Source organism: Eschscholzia californica, unplaced genomic scaffold, assembly GCF_041429995.1.
Source record: "Eschscholzia californica isolate CP2 unplaced genomic scaffold, dmEscCali1.0.p SCAF_3, whole genome shotgun sequence".
In the NCBI taxonomy this organism is placed as follows: Eukaryota; Viridiplantae; Streptophyta; class Magnoliopsida; order Ranunculales; family Papaveraceae; genus Eschscholzia; species Eschscholzia californica.
Window position 1 is genome coordinate 34,210,640 of NW_028238420.1, and position 18,979 is coordinate 34,229,618.

The following is an 18,979-nucleotide window of genomic DNA, read 5'->3' on the forward strand; positions in this document are numbered from 1 at the left end:
CGTTTTCTATAAGTAAACATGTTTATTAGTGAAGGGTGGACTCAATTTGATAAAATGTAAAATCTTGAAGATGTTCAGATTAATATCCTGAGAGACACGCGGCAAGTTCCATATGTAAAAGTGGGACCCACAGCCACCCACCAGCTTCCACCTCCAAATATGCACCGCCAAATATGTACTTTTGGGCTCTTTGTTTATCTATTTTTGTTTCATTTATAACCAAAAGTCACTTAGATGTCATACTCATAGCTCTTCCTATTTAATTACTTATTTACCCACTTCACTTTCTACATTTTTAATAAAATTTAAAAGTGGTGCATAGGATTTTTATTGACAATTTTTAAAACAAACTATATAATTGCACAACTAAAAAGGGATGGATTTGGGAACATTTTTCTTTTTGTGATCAAATTACTCAAGTATTTTTTTTTGTCAGTAGAGTTGATAGAGTAGTTAAATAAGGAACTTAAGTGTTTGAGCCTTGTGAGCTACGTCTTTTAAAAGGGCACTGAAAGAACGTGTTAAACAAACCTAATTGATAGGAAGTTTAAATACCAAATCATAACATCTAAACTTAATTAATTACGAAGTTTAAAAGACACTTATAAGAATAACAAAAATCAGATTAAATACATAATTTCTTTTCTTTTTAAATTTCTCTTCAAACTTCAATCTCACATTTCTATTTCATTCTCTACAAGGGTTTATTATTATATAGAGGTAATCTTCTTGTTCTTTTAATTTTTCTTTGTTATTTATTTTCTTATTTATGTTTAGATTTTATTGCTACTTCTAGTAAGTTAAAACATTTATTGATTAGTATATTATTATCTCATCAAATTTTTATGGTTCCAAGACAGTATTTACGAGGCTCCGAAAAAAAAAGGAAATTAGATCAAGATTTAGTTAAATCTGAAACGGTAACTATAAATAATTTGTTAAGAAAAAACAAGCGGAAATTAATAACCCAAATGAAGTTTTGGTTGATGAATCATATTTTTCAACTTAAAGTGTAGAGACCCTGGTTGATATATTCAACAAGGCCCCAATACTCAGGGTGAATACTGCCTTCATCTAGTGTGATGGAGATTGGAGGAAGCTCGTCTGAGTCTGAGACGCCTGCACACTAGCACATATACAAGCGTAGACCACAAACCAAACCTAGGGTTTTCAGTTATTGATTTAAAAGACCCATCAAAATATATTTTAACTCCATGAACAGGAATATTAGTTCGGTAAATATATAAGATAATTGTTTTTTTTGGGTGATTTATTTATTTTCAATTTTCATGGCAATAGTGTTATTTCTCTAGGAAGTTAGGGTTATTTATGCCACAGAAGACTGACCATTTCCCTATTAATAACTTGATCTTCATTCCATTGTATAAGTTGCAAAATTCATTGTAGCTAAGTTTGGTGTGTTGTTGTGCCCAGGATTTTGCTCCCACTCCTGTGCTTCTCTATTTTCAGTCTTCTTTCTACTTCACTGCAAGGTATAGAATCTCTCTCTCTCTCTCACTCTAAAACTCTCTCTCATATAATCTTTTTACCATATGGGTGACCATATTTTCTCTAACCTAGAGCAAGAGAAAAAGATGACAACCTAAAGTACATATATAACTTGAAAAGAAAAATGGTTTCACCAAAAATCCAAGTAATTCAGATAAATTATATGTGATAAGAAACTATTATTCAAAACAAAAAATTATTTCGTTTGTTATTAACCTAGGGAGAAAAAACACCCATCCCTAATTTGATGTCTTTTTAATTTAATGTTAGAACATGCAATCAACGTAGTACAATAAGTTCAATGTCTCTGAAAATATATTTCTAATCTAAAATAAGGAAAAACCGGAAGACCAAAGTATTCCCAACTTATTATTCCTATATATTAAATTTTAACTTATTGATGTTTAGGACTTGATTGATTCAAATCTAATTTTAGTTTGAAGAAAGTTCCAATTTCTCTTTTTGAGTTCATTAAAAAGAATCACCCCATTTCTTTTTTCTAATATTACAGAAAATGGTTGTTTTTTTTGTGGATCAAATTTGTTTCATTGTTTGTGGATGGCCAATAACTCAAAGACAAACAATAATTTTTGGCGCGGAGTTGCCCATAAGCAATCTGCTGTATGCATACGTAAGCGCATTTAATGCACCTTCCAACTAATTAGGGTTTACGTGTGTGGTTCATATTGCTCACCCATGAGAAAAATTGTGAGAGAAGAAAAAATGGTAGCTAGCTAGGACTAGTGACACATATGTCAATCGGTTGGTTCTAAAGAATATCACAATACCTGAATACCACAATGGGAAAATCTTACAATGCACTCATCCTTCCTCATGTATTGGCATCGGAGGACTTACAAGAGATTTTATAGAGAAATGGTTGGTGATTATCTGATATATCTCTAAAATCTCTTGATTTCCCCTCTAGATCCTCGGTCGAATAACCACCAACCACCGGAAACACGAATTAAATAGTGAGTCAATAGCTTATTCTCACCTCTATGTCATTTTTTTAAATCACTCAAAACATAACACCTTTTGAAAGACGCTGTCAATGGAAGAATTGTTAACTTCTTATCAGTAGTAGTGTACTGTGTGTACACTTGCTAGACAATCCTGAAATGGAGAGAAAGCCAGAGGCCAGAGCAATGGTCAGAGCTAAAAACTGAAACCCTCGTTTAACTGTTTCCTGTATAAACAAATGGGTCTGGCACAACGGCTAAGATTTGCATATAACATCTTTAATGGGTACACTATCAAATAACCGTTCTTATTCCAAATTTATCCTAAAGCATGGATAAATCTTGGACATAGCGTGTTCACAATATTTGCCCTGTGTTTGCATTATTTTGCAAATCCAGTTTGTAAGAATTGCATTTGTAAATCCTGATTGCAAAAAGAAGGAGCACCGTTTTTTGTGAAAGAAAGTATTTAAAGTGTGTATGCAACATCTTATTTAAATATCGAAATCAGACACCCAGTAAAAAATGATATATATATATATATATAGAGAGAGAGAGAGAGAGAGAGAGAGAGAGAGAGAGAGAGAGAGAGAGAGAGTTCAAAAAAGAAATAAACGAATTAGCTACACAAATGGTACTTCAGTGTCGTAAATTTTTTGACATTAATAAAATTTAAGAAATGTTTGTTGTTTTCTTTTTACTTATTTCTGATGGAGTATTAACAAACTGCCAATGCATCTGGTTTCCATTGTTTTTTTTTTTCTAAGATTTGATATGTGAAATTTTACACTAATTAGTAAAGTTATACTGAAAACTTCCAATAACTTAATTCAATCAAATCGTAATCTTTTTTGACAACATTAAGATTCAAACCCTGGTCTCTCGAGTGGAACGATACATGGGATTACTCGACTAAAAAAGTTACTACAATGTTACATGTGTCGTAGAGTGGTTCATCATGGAATTTGACTCATTAACTTTGTTCTTTTCCAATTCAAAAAAAAAAAATTTGTTCTTTTCCAAGAAATCTTCTTAATTGGAGAGAACTTTGCTAACTAAGCCTTTAGTCTTCCTATTTCTATGATTAAAAACCAGAACACCAAATGAAGCTCTTAATGTTTAGAATTGAGCAAGCAATGACTCTGGTCCAGTAAGCTTTATGTTATAAATCTTCTCATTTGCTCATGAAACTGATATTATGATTCTTAACTTTGAATGGTAAAGATGGAAAACCCCAAGTTTGCAAAGCCTCCTACGCCAGTAAGCTTGGCAAGGGCAAAATCCGATCAATTGGACACAATTGTGAAAAAGTCACCAAGCCAAGCCAGTCTGAGTGAAACCGAAGCTGGTGGCTCAACTACTTTATCGAGGAAGTCAAGCACTGGGAAACTTCGAACACACATTAGGAAAACACGAAGTGAACAAATGAAACTTGACTTGGATGAAGTCAACAGTGGCGCTGCTCTTAGTCGAGCGTCAAGTGCCAGCTTAGGTTTCTCTTTCTCTTTCACTGGTTTCACTGTACCTCCGGAAGAAATTTCCGGTTTTGATGGTTTTAGCGATGCAGAAGATATCAGTAAGCTATCTTACTTTCTTACTTATCTATCAATTATTTTGGCATACATTTTTATTAATCAGTTTTGTTATCCTTTCCCTTTGTCTATCATTAGATATGAAATATGAAGCCGAAAAACTTAATAAGGGCACGTCTGTAGGAGCCCTTCTTTAAAAAAAATAATAATATTTGGGCCTCTCTCTCTCTGTCTGCGGATTGGGGTAGTCTAATCCGTGCTGGACTTGAACAGCATGAACTTAGACTGGTTCGAGCGCTTCGGACCACCCCAATCCACGGGCTTCAAACGGTTCAATCTAAGGCCCACAAGGAGTGACAAGAAAGAGGTGGGCTAAGAACAAAAGATGGGGCGCCTTTAGAGGCACCCACTTAATAATCCACTTATTAAAATCTATAAAATGGACAACCTTTCTAGAATGAACAAGTCATCAAATTGAAGTTGAAGGCAAGTATTAAAGGCCCGCCGTGTTAAAAGGTGCTCCTCTCAACTAATTTTACAAAGAAAATAAAAAAAGAAACTGACAAAAAATGCCGTCGCTGTTAACGCTGTGTTGATGAATATAAGCCGTTAGATATAGGACCACGAGGTACTGGTAGGAAAAGTTTTTGATGGAACAGGTCATAATGATAGGTCAAAATTAATATGATAGGTCAAAGTCAACGCTAGAGACGATAAATGTAATCTGTCGGTTGGTCATAGTACCCCTGACCAGTTATCGACTCCTATAGTCCTAGTTAATGTTTCAATAACACTTGCTGTATTGACACAATTTCTTTGACATACCACTTGACACAGGTTACAGGATGTTCTAACCATCCTGCTACATAGAACATATTTATATAACTTTACAAAATCTTCCCCTAGAAAAGAAAATGAGTAACATTTTTCTTATAAGAAAGTTCAAACTTCAAACTATAGCACGAGGATAACCCTTCAACAAGTTAATTCTAATTTACACTTCAGTTTTTGAACATTAAAACCCTAAAACGTAAACCTGTAACTAATTCAAACTAAACTAGCTACTGTTAGGACATTCATTAACAACGTCTAGCTTAGAGAGCAATGCCGCATGCAAACTCTTTACCCGAGTGCTCCGTCATGACAGGACAGTGTTCTTTCAAATGAATGGGACACAGACGTAGTAAAAGCGGCAACAAACTACAATTATTTGGACATCATTATGGTCTATTTTTCTATCATTTTCCTTCCTCCTCTCTTCTCTGTCTCTCAATACAGAAGTCGAAGAGGCCAACCCAATGAAACACAAAGAGGTCGCCCCTTCCCCTCAGAGCGGAGGACGAAGGGAGCCCACCCACTAGCAGATCTGGTTTTCCAGATTTAGAGAAAAGTCCTCTCTCTCTCCGAGATCTTTTGGTTTTACCATTGATTTGACCTCGAAGACGATCCACTTGGGTTGATGTGGACTACAGATGACCTAATAATGTGATAATTATTCAACTTTGATTTGGTCCCACCAGCAAGACCTTTGGTGTACCAAAATACCACAACCTGAATGGAATTGACTAGTCAATTTCTACTTTATTATATTAGAGAACCATACTACAAAAAGATCTGCATGAAAATTTATAAAGTCAGAATTATCAACACACTAGCAGAGAAAACTTAAACATTGTTCCTGCGACTTATAGAACCAATTTCGCTAAAGCACTAGTAAAGTGGTTTCCTATATTCACATATCAATTTTAGAACCAAACAAGAATTCACAAGTACAGCAATTGTTGCTAACTATAGCTTCCCCCAGTAACAAAATGGGTATATGCTTCTGACACGTATCCACGATTATTCGTTTGTTATTGTTGTTGTTGATTTTTGTGTTGCATTACTGGTTGCAGTGGAAGATGTTGAAGCCGATACCAGAAAGAAGGTTCATATGGAGCCCACCTTGCCCATTCATCTCAAGGTAAGAACTAAGAAGATCCAATGGCTTGGAAACTACCAAATTCTATAATCTACTGTGACTACTGTCAGTTAATATAGTTTCGTTCCAGACTACAAAGATGGGTATCTTCAGCTACCCATTTCCCTAAGACTTGAACTAGAACAATTTTTCTGGTTAATTTTCACATATTTGAGAACCAAAATCCGTAACAGAGCAAAAACCAAAACCTCTAATATCAAGAGGCAAGGTTTCAGATATGTCAATTCAATTTGCTAAGAGCACAGATGAACTAATAGTTTTGATGCTGAAGTCTAATATTTTTTTTAAATGGTACAGTTCACAGATGTTAGCTATAAAGTTATTATTAAAGGAGTAAGATCAACAGTGGAGAAAGATATATTAAGTGGGATTACCGGTTCAGCGAGTCCAGGCGAAGTTCTAGCACTGATGGGGCCTTCAGGGAGCGGAAAGACTACACTTCTTAATCTTCTTGGTGGAAGAATAAAAGAACGAACATTTACGGGTGGTTCGATTACTTATAATGACCTACCTTATTCGAAGTCTCTGAAAAGGAGGTAACTATATACGTATTATACCCCGAATTTTCATCAGCACAGTACCTGTAAAACAATAAAACACACTTAAGAACTAAGATGGTATTTGTTTTCTCTTATTGTTCGAATTTGACTTATATGAGTCTGACTTCGCTGAAACTGGGTCCTCTGAATTTGACTTGTTTTGGTCAGGGGAACACTAGTCATTTTTGGTTATTTCAGACAATGAGCTACTTGTATTTTGTCTGATTCAAGTGAATGCAAAATCAATCCGAGTGAGCCATTCCAGACGGGTCAGACACGCGCCAGATAAAAAACAAATATTCTGAATCTGATTGGAATAAATTCATATCTTGAATCAGATATCAGATCTGAATTTGGAAAGGGGAAAAAACAAACAGCACTTAGTATGTGAAATGCAAAAAAAAATTTAGTAACAATAGATGTAAGTTTGGAACACTAATCAGATTCATCTACTCATCAGAGTTGCTCAAGTAAAACTGGTTATGGCAAAATATTAGTAAAAAGAGCAACTTATTTTACATTTCCAGAATTCAAAGGAGTTGCGCTAAGTAATGCGACGCCTTACACCAATCTCAGTATGGTACACATTATCCCTAATTTAGGCCCGCCTACTTCCACTGAGCAGACTTCCCCATGATCAAGTTTTCTTTTTTCCTTCGGATGGGGTCGCCCTCGACCGTCGAGGCTTCCCTAACGGCTAGTCGCTAACCTAGGCTCCAAGACCACACTATAGGCTTAGCCCAGTACGTAAGACAAGGCGCTAGCCATTAACTTTTCTTCTATAGTTTCAAATGTTCATCTGGAAGGATATTTATAATGGGTTTTGAGATGATTTAGAACATAACATGAAAAGCATGGCAGGGTGGGATTCGTGACTCAAGATGACGTTCTATTTCCTCACCTGACGGTGAAAGAAACATTGACATATGCAGCTCTCCTACGACTTCCAAAGACACTAACAAAACAAGAGAAGGGAGAACGAGCCATGGATGTGATCAGTGAGCTCGGTTTGGAGAGGTAGTTCTTATCGCCACATATCATGCATTTATGACTTGAAAAGAACAATCAAATACTCAAACTTCAATGTTGAGTCTTAGTAAGGTGAGAGATATTATTCAGATGCTAAAATCTAGGATGTATATTAATGTGTAGGTGCCAAGACACTATGATAGGAGGTTCCTTTGTGCGCGGAGTTTCAGGTGGTGAGAGAAAGAGAGTTTGTATTGGCAATGAGATCATAATCAACCCTTCCCTTTTGTTCCTAGATGAGCCAACTTCGGGCTTGGATTCAACAACAGCTTTAAGGATAGTACAAATGATACAAGATATAGCTGAGGTATAAAGTTTAGTTTTGTTAGACAATAATGATACTCTAATCGGAGTACTCAGAAACCTGATCTAGAAACACACAATCATCAAATCAAGAATCAAAACAGAGCATAATTCCACTTAGGATATAATTTTTTTTCTTATGATAGCTATGGGTAATATAACCACTCCTGTCGTAAAACGAAAAAAGAGAATTGTTACTATTCTTGTTTTTATTGAAATTGGTGCAATTTTTCAACATTTTGGCAATGATTCTCTAACTTCTATTTACTAAACCTTAGCAAAATAATTTTCAATATTGACTGAACCTAGTGGTCAAAGGTTCCGGTGCTTAGCATCTTGTGAAAATGCAGCCACCAAGTCAATCTAACCTACAAAGAAGAAATACTTGTTGAAGGGTTCTGAAAATTAAGTGTACTTCCAAACCTGATATGCCGCCAGGTTGACCAATGACCATTTCTTGTGAAGTATGACGTTGTTTGGAACTTGTGGCAGGCTGGCAAAACAGTGATAACCACGATCCATCAGCCATCGAGCAGGTTATTCCACAAGTTCGACAAATTGATACTTCTCGGGAAGGGAAGCTTGTTGTATTTCGGAAGGGCGTCAGAAGCAATGGAATACTACTCGTCCATAGGATGCTCGCCTCTCATAGCCATGAACCCAGCAGAATTCTTGCTAGACCTTGCAAATGGAAATATAAATGATGTTTCTGTGCCATCCGAGCTAGAAGATAAGGTGCATATGGGAGACTTGGAGTCACAAACAAGGAAAGGGAAGCCTTCTCCAGCAGTTGTCCATGAGGTAAGTGCTTGATGGAGTTAATTACTAAAGAAGACACATGGCACGTGACATGGATACTCTTTTTTGATTTTTTTTCCATGTTGGATATGGATACTCGTATTTGAAACTTAGATACTAGCCAGATACTCATAGTCCCTTGTGAACATTTTGTGTTTACTTGCGGAAAATCGTGTTTAGGTCTCCGAAATACTACTCTAGGCTAAAGTCATTTATGTACAACTTAACAATTTTTGACCCATTAGTTAAAAAAAGGGTAAAGGACCTTATGTCTAACACAAGAAAATATGTGAAAATCGTGTTTAGGTCTACGAAATACTACTCTAGGCTAAAATCATTTGTGTACAATTTAACAATTATTGACCCATAAGTTTAAAAAAAAAAAGTAAGTAAAAGGACCTTATGTCTAACACAAGAAAATATGTGAAAGTCCGCCCCCACTGGGATTTTTTAGGTTCCGTATCGGTCACCTCGTACAGGTGCTGGATACAGATCCCTTATCGATGTCCATACAACTTAGGTGCTGATAAGCTAGAAGGTTGGCTTGGTAAATCAATAAGCGGATTCTAACTATTGTAAAATTGGATGAAAACAGTATCTGGTAGAGGCTTATGAGACTAGAGTTGCTGACAAAGAAAAGAAGAAACTCATGGTGCCAACCCAAATTGATGAAGAACTGAAAGCCCAAGTAATTTCTACAAAAAGAGAATGGGGAGCAAGCTGGTGGCAACAGTTCTCTATACTATTCTGGAGAGGTCTCAAAGAAAGGCGCCATGATTACCTGAGCTGGTTGAGAATGACTCAAGTTATTGCCACTGCAATCATATTAGGTTTGCTTTGGTGGAGATCAGATGGTAGTACTCCCAAAGGCCTACAGGATCAGGTAAGAAATCTTCCTTATTTAAGTGCACTAAGCTCATCACAACAGAATACTTCTAAAAGACCATAATATCTAAAGGAACATGGAAATAATTTGTACCCAAGATCTGATCCACAACTAGTTCTTGTCCCAGCTTCAAATCTTGAGCTTCATGGTGTGCTACAAACTACAAGACAGATGTTCTCGGACCACTTCCTACCGCAAACCACGTCACCCTTCTAATATATACCTGCATGTCTGACTGAACTTCCATTCCAGTTGAACAGTAAAAATAGTCAAAATGGCAGAAAAACATTACATGATTTTCTACATTATGCCTCAAACTACACATAAGTTCTTGGGGCAAATGTTATCCCAGGATGAGTTTCTATTCATCCTTAACAAAAACTATATTATGAAGATTCAAGTTGGATCGAGAATTAAATGTACTCATCAGATGCCAAAATAAGTTGAAACGCAAAATTAAAGAATTTAAAGTCACTTACCGAAAAAAGAAAAACAGCTTCTGCCTACAAGTCTCTGAGACTCCGAGGGAATAAGAATCTACGAATAATCTGGTAGAAATTTCACTTCTCAGCTTATGTTGGATACAAATACTCAGTAGTTAACATTTTACATGTAACATGTAGTATATGTTGGATGTAGATCTAATTTCAGTCCTCTATCTTTGCAGGCCGGACTGTTATTTTTCATTTCCGTCTTTTGGGGATTTTTCCCTGTTTTTACAGCAATATTCACATTTCCCCAAGAAAGAGCAATGCTAAACAAGGAAAGAGCAGTTGACATGTATAAGCTAAGTGCGTACTTCCTTGCCAGAACCACGAGTGACCTACCTCTTGACCTCTTCCTACCCGTAGTGTTCCTTGTAGTTGTCTATTTCATGGCAGGCCTGAGAGTGGGTGTGGCTCCTTTCTTCCTGACCATGCTTACCCTGTTCCTATGCATCGTAGCAGCTCAGGTTTGTTTCTATTCAATTATCTGATTTGTATATGTTCTTAGAAAGATTAATCATAAAATTGAAATATAAGTACTAATAAGGAGAGTATAACTGCAGGGACTTGGACTTGCTATTGGTGCAACACTGATGGATGTAAAGAAGGCAACAACCCTAGCTTCTGTAGCTGTGATGACCTTTATGTTAGCTGGTGGGTTCTTTGTGAAGGTATGCACACAAATTATGCATTCACTCTGAACTAGCTTTATTTCTCTTGATTATGGAATGAAAACTCCATCAACTTATAAGATTTGCTAATAACATTTGCTGACATTTTGCAGAAAGTTCCAGTCTTTATTTCATGGATTCGTTATCTATCTTTCAACTATCACACCTATAGGCTTCTTGTCAAGGTTCAGTATGATCACATGACTCCCACTATAAACGGAACTAAACTGGATAATGGATTGAGGGAAGTTTGTGCTATGGTTGCCATGATTTTTGGATACCGTCTCTTGGCTTATCTTTCTCTACGTCGAATGAAGCTCCAATCTGCAGCCTAACCAGATAAAGATTATCCCAGGACAAAGGACTTATTAACAAAGTCAGAAAGAAAGGACTAATTTCAAACTTACCATTTCCCAAATAAGCATCTCATGAAGGGTTATTTACAAGTTCAGAGGGACACTGGCGAAGGTTTTCCAACGTACGCATTCTCAATAACTCCAACTATGTAAAAAGTAATCGTGTTACAGGTTATTCCGAGTCTGAACACGCGTAGATGTTATAAGCGTAAAGAAACCCCGAGGATGTTCTATCTACCCTTGTGTTACCTAACTAATAATGACTACTTTTCTAGTTCTATGAAATGTGGATATTACTTTTGGTATTCACTTGCAATGTGAGGAAATACAAATTTGAAGAGAAAAGAAGAATCACATTTTTGATTTGGCAGATATAAAGGACCTAGGAAATGGTTGTCTGCATCTATATGATTACACAATAAGAAAAGATACACTCAGTAACTAATTACAAAAGATACACATTCTGCTTACTAATGGAAAGTTCTATTCCATAAAAGAACCTATAGGAAGCTCGATAGATGAACAAACCCGCCATCAATAAATTAGCTTGCTCCTTGTACTGGGTCATTGCTGTTCTATCTACCCTTGTACTGGGTCACACGCTTTAAATGACAGCAGAAAAACGTAGTTTGTTCAAATCAGAAGTAGATCAACAGCATGAAGCCTATGCTCATTATGCTATTGTCCTTAACCAGCCAAGAACGCCAAGTAAGGCAGCATCCAATACCGGGGATTTTTTCTCAAGCCCTGTAAGTTGATAAAAGTTAAGTTAGATCCAAATGGGATAGAGGAATAATTTCCTACACTTTGCCATCTTCACTACAATGATTTGTTTTAAACTCATCTTTCTTAATAGAGGGAGTGTCAAGCCAATAGAGGACTATCTTCCCTCTCTAAAGAGGATCGAAGTCAGGCTTAAACAGAAGCACAAAAACATTGAGTCACAAGTAACGTTTCGGAACTGCGGTTCGCTACTTACCGATATCAGCTGCTACCCTATGAGCACACATAATCCCTGAAAAGGCTACGGCTATAACACCTTGTCCTGGAAAGCAACTGTCACCAACACAGTAGAGCCCATCTACAGCCTGAAAAATCCAATAATGTGCCCATCCTTAACCATGTATGCTTATGAAAATAAATGAAAGTAGTTCTTTTCTACAAAACTAAAAGTAATTACCACAACCAAACAACACAAAGAAAACACTTATTGATAAATGAAAGGCCATTAATACAAACGTTGACAGGGATCACTAGCAATTACGTTTAATTTTCACTTACTGTTGTATTGAACGGCATCCCCAGTAACCCTTTAGGAATTTTACGTGGCATTGGTCCATATGTACCACTATCCCGAGCTAGGAAACGCCTATGTGTTTTTGGTGTTCCTACCTGCAACAGTTAGTACTATCATGAAATGCCTAATAATTGTCAGCGTAAAACCTTTGCAAACTTGCCTATACATAATGAAGCACAAATAAAAGAATAATATGGTTGATGGTTGGCGAGTAACTGCTGAAACAAGTTATTGACTACACTAGAATTTATGTACACCTCTTTGAAAATTATAGATGATTTGAGCCCTGGAAAAAGTTTCCGTTCCAGTCTACTAATGATCTCATCCGCCACACGCTCCTTTTTCAATTCATATTCTTTTTGAGGAAGTCCCTGCTTCAACAAAACCGCATTAATCACTATTATAATATATAGTTTATAATTCCATATTCATAGTGAAGTTTACCTTCCAATCATCAATGGAAGAGGTTGTGAATATGTGAAGGATGTGGCGTCCTTCTGGAGCTAATGATGAATCGAGAACAGTGGGAATGCTCAAAAAGATGCTTCCGTAAGGCTGCTCTAAGTTGGACCAGTCATCCTGCAAAATTTAAGAAACTACAAGCTAAATACAACAGTTGATACTTTTCAATTAGGCAAATATATCCACCTACCTCAAGAACGAAATGATGGCAATCTGTGTCTGGCGGCAAGACTTCTGCTTCAACTGCCATGTGGATAGAAAGAAAAGATGGGGCTTTGACATAAACTCTCTGGAAGTTTTCCTCTTCCTTCGGAAGATCTGTTCCTTTCAAAAGTTTTCCTGCGGATTAAATTTTCAGTTTTATTATAGCTCTTAATACATATCAACGAATAAAAACGAGACTGAACCGAATGATGAACACAGAAAGACCTCATGTGTATTGGTTTAGAGATTTTAGATTATACCAGATGTCAACCGATTTACATTTGGATCGGATAAAGCGTAAAAAATTGACTTCCAGAAAATTAGTACATGTCATTTTCGTTTTAATCATTATTTTTTATACATGAGATTCAAGAGATGAGACTGATCACTTAGCTATGCATGTGGCACTTTAATCTCAAGAATTAAAAGTTCAATGGTTCACATTAGCCATTTTATGAATATTTATTTGGCTGGTTGACATAAATTTGAACCAGAGAAGAAAATACAAGAGAACAAAGGTTTTGATATAACAAAACTAAGCACCTCCAAAACTCACCAAAGGTATCCCATCTAGTTGCATTTGATATTATGGTCTTTGAGAAGAACTCTCTGCCATCCGAAAGCTTAACTCCTACCTGCAGAAAAACAGATACTGATAAGTAAGCAAAGAAACTCAACTTAACAATTTATAGTCCATGGTTGTCTACTGATCCAAAACATATCCTAAGGAGTGGAGACTGGGGCCACTTACAGCTTTTCCATCATCAAGTATGATTCTAGTAACATTTGCCTTATAAATGATGTTACTGTCGTTATCAACTAGGCCCTTTGCCAGGGATTTCGCAATCCCACCCACACCACCAACAGGGTAATTGATTCCACCAAAATGTCTGTCGCACAAAACCTGGAAAGTACAGGTGGGAAAGAAATGTAACTTTCTTTTTAAAACTGCGAATGAATATATTAGAAGAATGCTAGTATACAAATTAAATGCCGAGGAAATCTGACTTACTACCATGAACCTAAAAAAGCCCAGACCTGTGTAACCACTTACCATGCTCGCATTGATCATCGGTGTCTGCAAAGCATTAACTGTGCTCACAATGAAACACTGCAGATACACCAAATAGGTTCTCATTTTTTAGTATCAATAACATCAGCATATTGTAAAATCTAAGAAGCAAGTAGAGAAGGAAGTAACCAAGAAATATTTTGTTATCAAACCTCAGCATCTATGAAAGATAACAACTGGGGATCTTTTATAAACTTCCGCGCAATGTCTCCAGCATTTTGAGGTAAATAGTAAGCTGCCATATCAATCCATGATCATGTAATTTGACTAATCAAGGGCGGAAAATGATCATGGTATGAAAACACAGGAACCATGAAAACTGAACAACCTATATTAGTACTAGTACTAGTGATATCAGTTAGGAGGGAATAATACCCATACAAATGTTAAGCAACAGATTTTACAGCGTTTAACTAAACACTTACTGTGCACTAACATTATCATGCATAGTATTCCAACTGTGGTTGGTCACTGAGTCTTCCGGACCAGTGCCATATCCTGCACCCAAACGTCTGGACACAGATCGCACAATTTCGAAACAGAAAGTGGGTGGGTGGGGGGAGGACTGTTCTTTCAAGAAATAAATTGTTCGTAACATTAAACTCCCTTTGTCCCCGAATCTACATTTTTACGATTACCGAATCCTACATCAATATCGGTATACGTGCAACCCGGTTCCTTTTTTTTTGAAAATTTTGAATGAATTAATGAAGAAAAAGGGGAAATACAACGGAAAAGGGGGATTCACATCTACAATGTTACGATATGATGTCCTCCCAGTTAGCAATGAAATCAAAATAAGAAAAATTAATGGTCCATCCTAGGTTTCTAAATGTTCCAAAATGAATACAATGATTGCTTGTTGGCACCCTATCTTGCATCAACAATAGGTCTTCAACATTGTAACTCAAAATAGCTTCCTAAGGTTTCAATAATTTCGGACCTTCGGTACAATAACTCCAGACTTCATTCAGACAAATAGCTCTCTAAAGTTCCGCATTTATATATTAGCCTTTTATATAAGGACAATGACATAAAATCAACTTCCATTTAAGTAAATGGGAAATACTAACCAAGTGTCAAGCATTCTAGAGGTTTCTGAAAGAATTGTCCGAAAAGGTATAGAGGCTCCTCAAGTGACTTCAACTCCAATGAGTTCAGGGCATTGAATATCTACAAACACAGGAAATTACTTCCAGTTACAGGTCAAGTACAAGAGGCTTCAATATGAAGTAGTGTTCGCTTATCACATAGAGAGACCTTCCAACATTCACCGTAAAACTTATTGATCCCTTCCTTCTCGTGAGGAAATTTGTCAGTAAGTTCTGTGATGAAGTCCTCATATTCCCTGTGCACCCGAACAGATATATTATTGGGTAGATGAAAATGAACAGTTGACGGGTCTGGTATCACTTCCATCTCACATCCAACTGCTGCTAATGCTCGAGTAATCAAATTTAGATTCCCCTGCTTATTATATAACAAAGACACAGATTACAAGTAGCTAAAGATTCATCATACATCTACATACATTAATCACAAAATAAAGGGCATTACAAAATAATATCTATAAGTATCACCCGAGAGGGACTATACAAGCTCAAAATGTGCCTCCAATTCAAAGTAAAGTTCCTCAAAGAAAGAGAAAAATGCCAGTTTTCATTCTTGGCCCAAAATAGGAAAAGTGCCAGAATGGAGGATAAAATAGTACAAAATTAGTTCCGTCTCCTTTGAAGGTTCCTCTGTTACTAGCTTTCTGCTTTCCAAATGCTCCAAATATTGCATGAGGGAGCAGGGACATAAATTTTCCGGGTAGTTTGAACCCATAGATGCTCTCAACCAAAAATCAAGCTCTTGATGTCTCTCAGACTAACCCAAGTAATACGACTCACTAAATTTTTTTTTTTGAAACTGGGAATTAATGTGTTAATGAGAGAAAAAAAGTACAACTACAAAACAAAGAAGAGAAACTTGGGAGTTCCTCGTAAGAGTGTATGCCTGCTCTAGAAATCAGGTTTTGTTTTTATATAATCTAGAATCTCAACCATTGGTAGTCCCTTATCCTTGGAAGATTTTGATGTTCCTTCCCTTCCATATACACCATATGATGGCTCACCCGTCTTAACATTTATAAAAGTGAGTATCAAATGTAATTAATAAGTTAACGGTCAATTAATTTGTACTGACAGAAACAAACAAACCTAAATCAATAATAGAAGTAAAATACAAGCACAAGAGATTTGTGTGGTTCGGTCGGGGCGAACAATGACTCGATAATTTTACTACGAATTAAGTACAAGATTATAGAAATTTCTCAGGGGTTTTAGTGTTTGTAGCTCACTAAAACCCTAGCACTCAGCCGCCTCTAACTCTCTTCCCAAAACGGAAAATATAATACCCCTTTACATCGATAACAATCCTTGATTAAACTAGTGCAAACATAGGTAAATGGGTCAGGCCAAAATTTAGGCTCAGGTTGGAAATCGACTAAGACATCGACCCATATTCAAGGGACTTTCAACATAATTAACTGACTAATCACTCTCTTTTGTTGTTTAGAAACAGCAGATTAGTGACCTTCAAAGTTATTACTATAAAAAGGATGAAATTAAGAAATATCAGAAAAGCTGACCTTATTACTGAACCCAAACATCACAGATGATCCAACATCAAAAGTATACCCATCTCTCTCGTAAAATCCAGAACTTCCACCAGGAATCACATACTTCTCCAATACCAAAACCCTAGCTCCCTTCACTGCCAACTGCGTCCCAGCAACAAGTCCACCAATTCCAGAACCAATAACAATCGCGTCATAATTTTCTCTTTCGTCACTCTTACTATCCAATTCTCTCTCCACACTCAACACCGATGTCGATTTCACACTACAATTCCAAATTCTCTTCTTCCTCTCCTTCACATACCCTAGTTTCTCACTTCGTAGCTTAAACCCCTTGAAATCAACGGATTTCAGTGAACCGAATCTTAATCTAGAAGTAGTGCATTCTAGGGCTTTGTAGTGAGAGTAGGAAGGGAGACTGTGAAGAAGTAGAGATGGAGAGTGAAACCCTAATTCGGACATTGGTGATGAAGATGGTGATTGTGAGAGAAGAAGCATTTGGTTTCTACCTACTTGTACTTGGAGAAATGATGAGATTCGGATTAAATTATGTTTTGAATTTGGTACTGATACCAAACCCCATTACTCCACTTCCACACAAACACAAGAGGCGGAGACGGAAATTTTACCGGTAAACGATATTTTGGTGGGAAGAAGTTGGGCTGGACCGTGTAAGCCTAGTCCAAAAAGTTCTTGACTACATGAGCATGGGAAATGTTATTCACACTCAAATCCTTGACCAGTTTCAGTCTGTAAATTGAAACTACTTGGATACTCAAATTATCTGAAAGATAAAACTGATGGGTAACATAAGGCATCGACACGTTTTAAAATTATTTTGATAGGTTTTACGTTAATAAGATAAGATCGATATGTTTCATTACATATCGGTAGGTCTATTTATAATGCAATCTGTCGGACTGTACTTTCGGTAGGTTACTTTTATGAAGTTATTTGTTTTTCAAAGAATAACACCACTTTCATTGAAAGAAAAACTTAAAACAAAGACTCACGGATGTTTCTATACCTTTTTAGTTGATGATTCTTCCGTCTTTATAGTTTCATTTCTATCAAAATTAAAATGTAAAGCTTCCTTTTTTTTCATGATTTTCACCATTAAAAAACCAATAAAAGACTTTAATAATCTGAAAATGATATCAGAGGAAGATAATTGTTTGAGTTCTGGATGTTTCCATCGACAAAAATTCTAAGTGGTAGAGTAGTAAGTGTGGTCAGGGATGGCCCTATCACTTATAGGGCCCTATCACTTATAGGGCCCAAAACCATCTCCAATTTTGGGGCCCCCAATGTAAGTTTTTTTATCCTCTTTAAAGAAAAGTTGTTAAAAAAATTAACTTATGAGGACTGGAACTCTAGTCACTTACGTTGTAAACAAGGATATAGACCAATTTGCCAACTACACTTCTATGTTGAAATTGGAACATAAGCAGTAATATAACTTAAATACTTCGTCATGAGGCCCTATAAAATTGGAGGCCCAAAACCACCGCTTTGGTAGCTTTGGGCTGGGGTCGGCCCCGAGTGTGGTTAATGGAAGAATTCCTAGGTTTTAGGAGTAGTAGAAGATTTTAGGTATTTTTTTAATCAGCTTGACAAATATTGACTTAGTTGTGCGTGTGAGTGAAATTTGACTTTGTCAAGACAATTAACCAAGTCAACCCGAATGTGATTGAGGCAGGTAAAAATGGTGAGTGTACATGAAATTTCCCAAAAATTATTTTAGAAGTTTTTGGTGAAGACCCCAAAAAAACTAGGTTTAATAGCACAATAAACCCAATATTTGCACAAAATCCAAGAATTTACAAATTTTGAGATTCACCAAACTAATCATTTTTGTATGACACTGTATTTTGGGATTCGCCAAATACATTGCTTTTGCATGACATCCTTATCGCACTACATTAAACAAAATGTAAATAACACTATGCATTTTACTGTTTGATTTGCGTAGAAACCAAACTTGTTCTTACCTATGCTTTAAACTCGACACCTAGCATTTGAAGGAGATGTCTTTCAACCAAGGATGCAATGTCAGCAATTTGTCGGATAGGACAATTGATGAACAAGATCATCAAGCCCGGATGATTTAGGGATCGTAGTGTTTAGCTAAAAACCAACTACGATCGACGAATCGCAAAGCGATTCGCGGCTAACTTCGCCCAGATCCTACAACGGGTTACACAAAGAGTGTTAACTTGATCGGAAGATTTGACTAGAGGGATGATACATATATACACGAGTGGGACCCATAA

At 36.5% G+C, this 18,979-nt stretch overlaps 3 protein-coding genes and 1 long non-coding RNA gene across 5 annotated transcripts in view; 2 read left to right on the forward strand and 2 right to left on the reverse strand.

Annotated features, from left to right (window-relative positions):
* LOC147549753 (serine decarboxylase-like) overlaps window positions 1-18,979 on the forward strand; it is a 52,840-nt gene that overhangs the window by 20,383 nt on the left and 13,478 nt on the right. The window lies entirely within an intron of this gene.
* On the forward strand, window positions 1,387-11,396 carry ABCG22 (ABC-2 type transporter family protein). 2 transcript variants are annotated; one of them, XM_086666535.1, is made up of 11 exons: window positions 1,387-1,493; window positions 3,696-4,047; window positions 5,899-5,966; window positions 6,282-6,520; window positions 7,385-7,540; window positions 7,676-7,859; window positions 8,348-8,656; window positions 9,249-9,536; window positions 10,207-10,491; window positions 10,588-10,695; window positions 10,809-11,396. In XM_086666535.1, the coding sequence occupies exons 2-11, from the start codon at window positions 3,696-3,698 to the stop codon at window positions 11,028-11,030; spliced, it is 2,211 nt and encodes a 736-aa protein (XP_086522661.1). In that variant the 5' UTR covers window positions 1,387-1,493; the 3' UTR covers window positions 11,031-11,396. The 2 variants fall into 2 exon arrangements, with proteins under 2 accessions (XP_086522661.1, XP_086522662.1); XM_086666536.1 differs by lacking the exons at window positions 1,387-1,493; window positions 3,696-4,047 and adding an exon at window positions 5,620-5,818.
* LOC147549755 (uncharacterized) lies at window positions 6,181-8,536 on the reverse strand. The gene is made up of 2 exons (XR_015237026.1): window positions 8,279-8,536; window positions 6,181-6,565 (listed from the first exon to the last, which is right to left on the reverse strand). It is a non-coding gene; the product is annotated as an uncharacterized LOC147549755 (long non-coding RNA).
* CRTISO (carotenoid isomerase) lies at window positions 11,384-17,435 on the reverse strand. The gene is made up of 13 exons (XM_086666537.1): window positions 16,719-17,435; window positions 15,347-15,553; window positions 15,160-15,259; window positions 14,239-14,321; window positions 14,069-14,125; window positions 13,766-13,918; window positions 13,571-13,649; window positions 13,001-13,149; window positions 12,793-12,927; window positions 12,606-12,719; window positions 12,333-12,443; window positions 12,031-12,139; window positions 11,384-11,798 (listed from the first exon to the last, which is right to left on the reverse strand). The coding sequence occupies exons 1-13, from the start codon at window positions 17,202-17,204 to the stop codon at window positions 11,725-11,727; spliced, it is 1,857 nt and encodes a 618-aa protein (XP_086522663.1). The 5' UTR covers window positions 17,205-17,435; the 3' UTR covers window positions 11,384-11,724.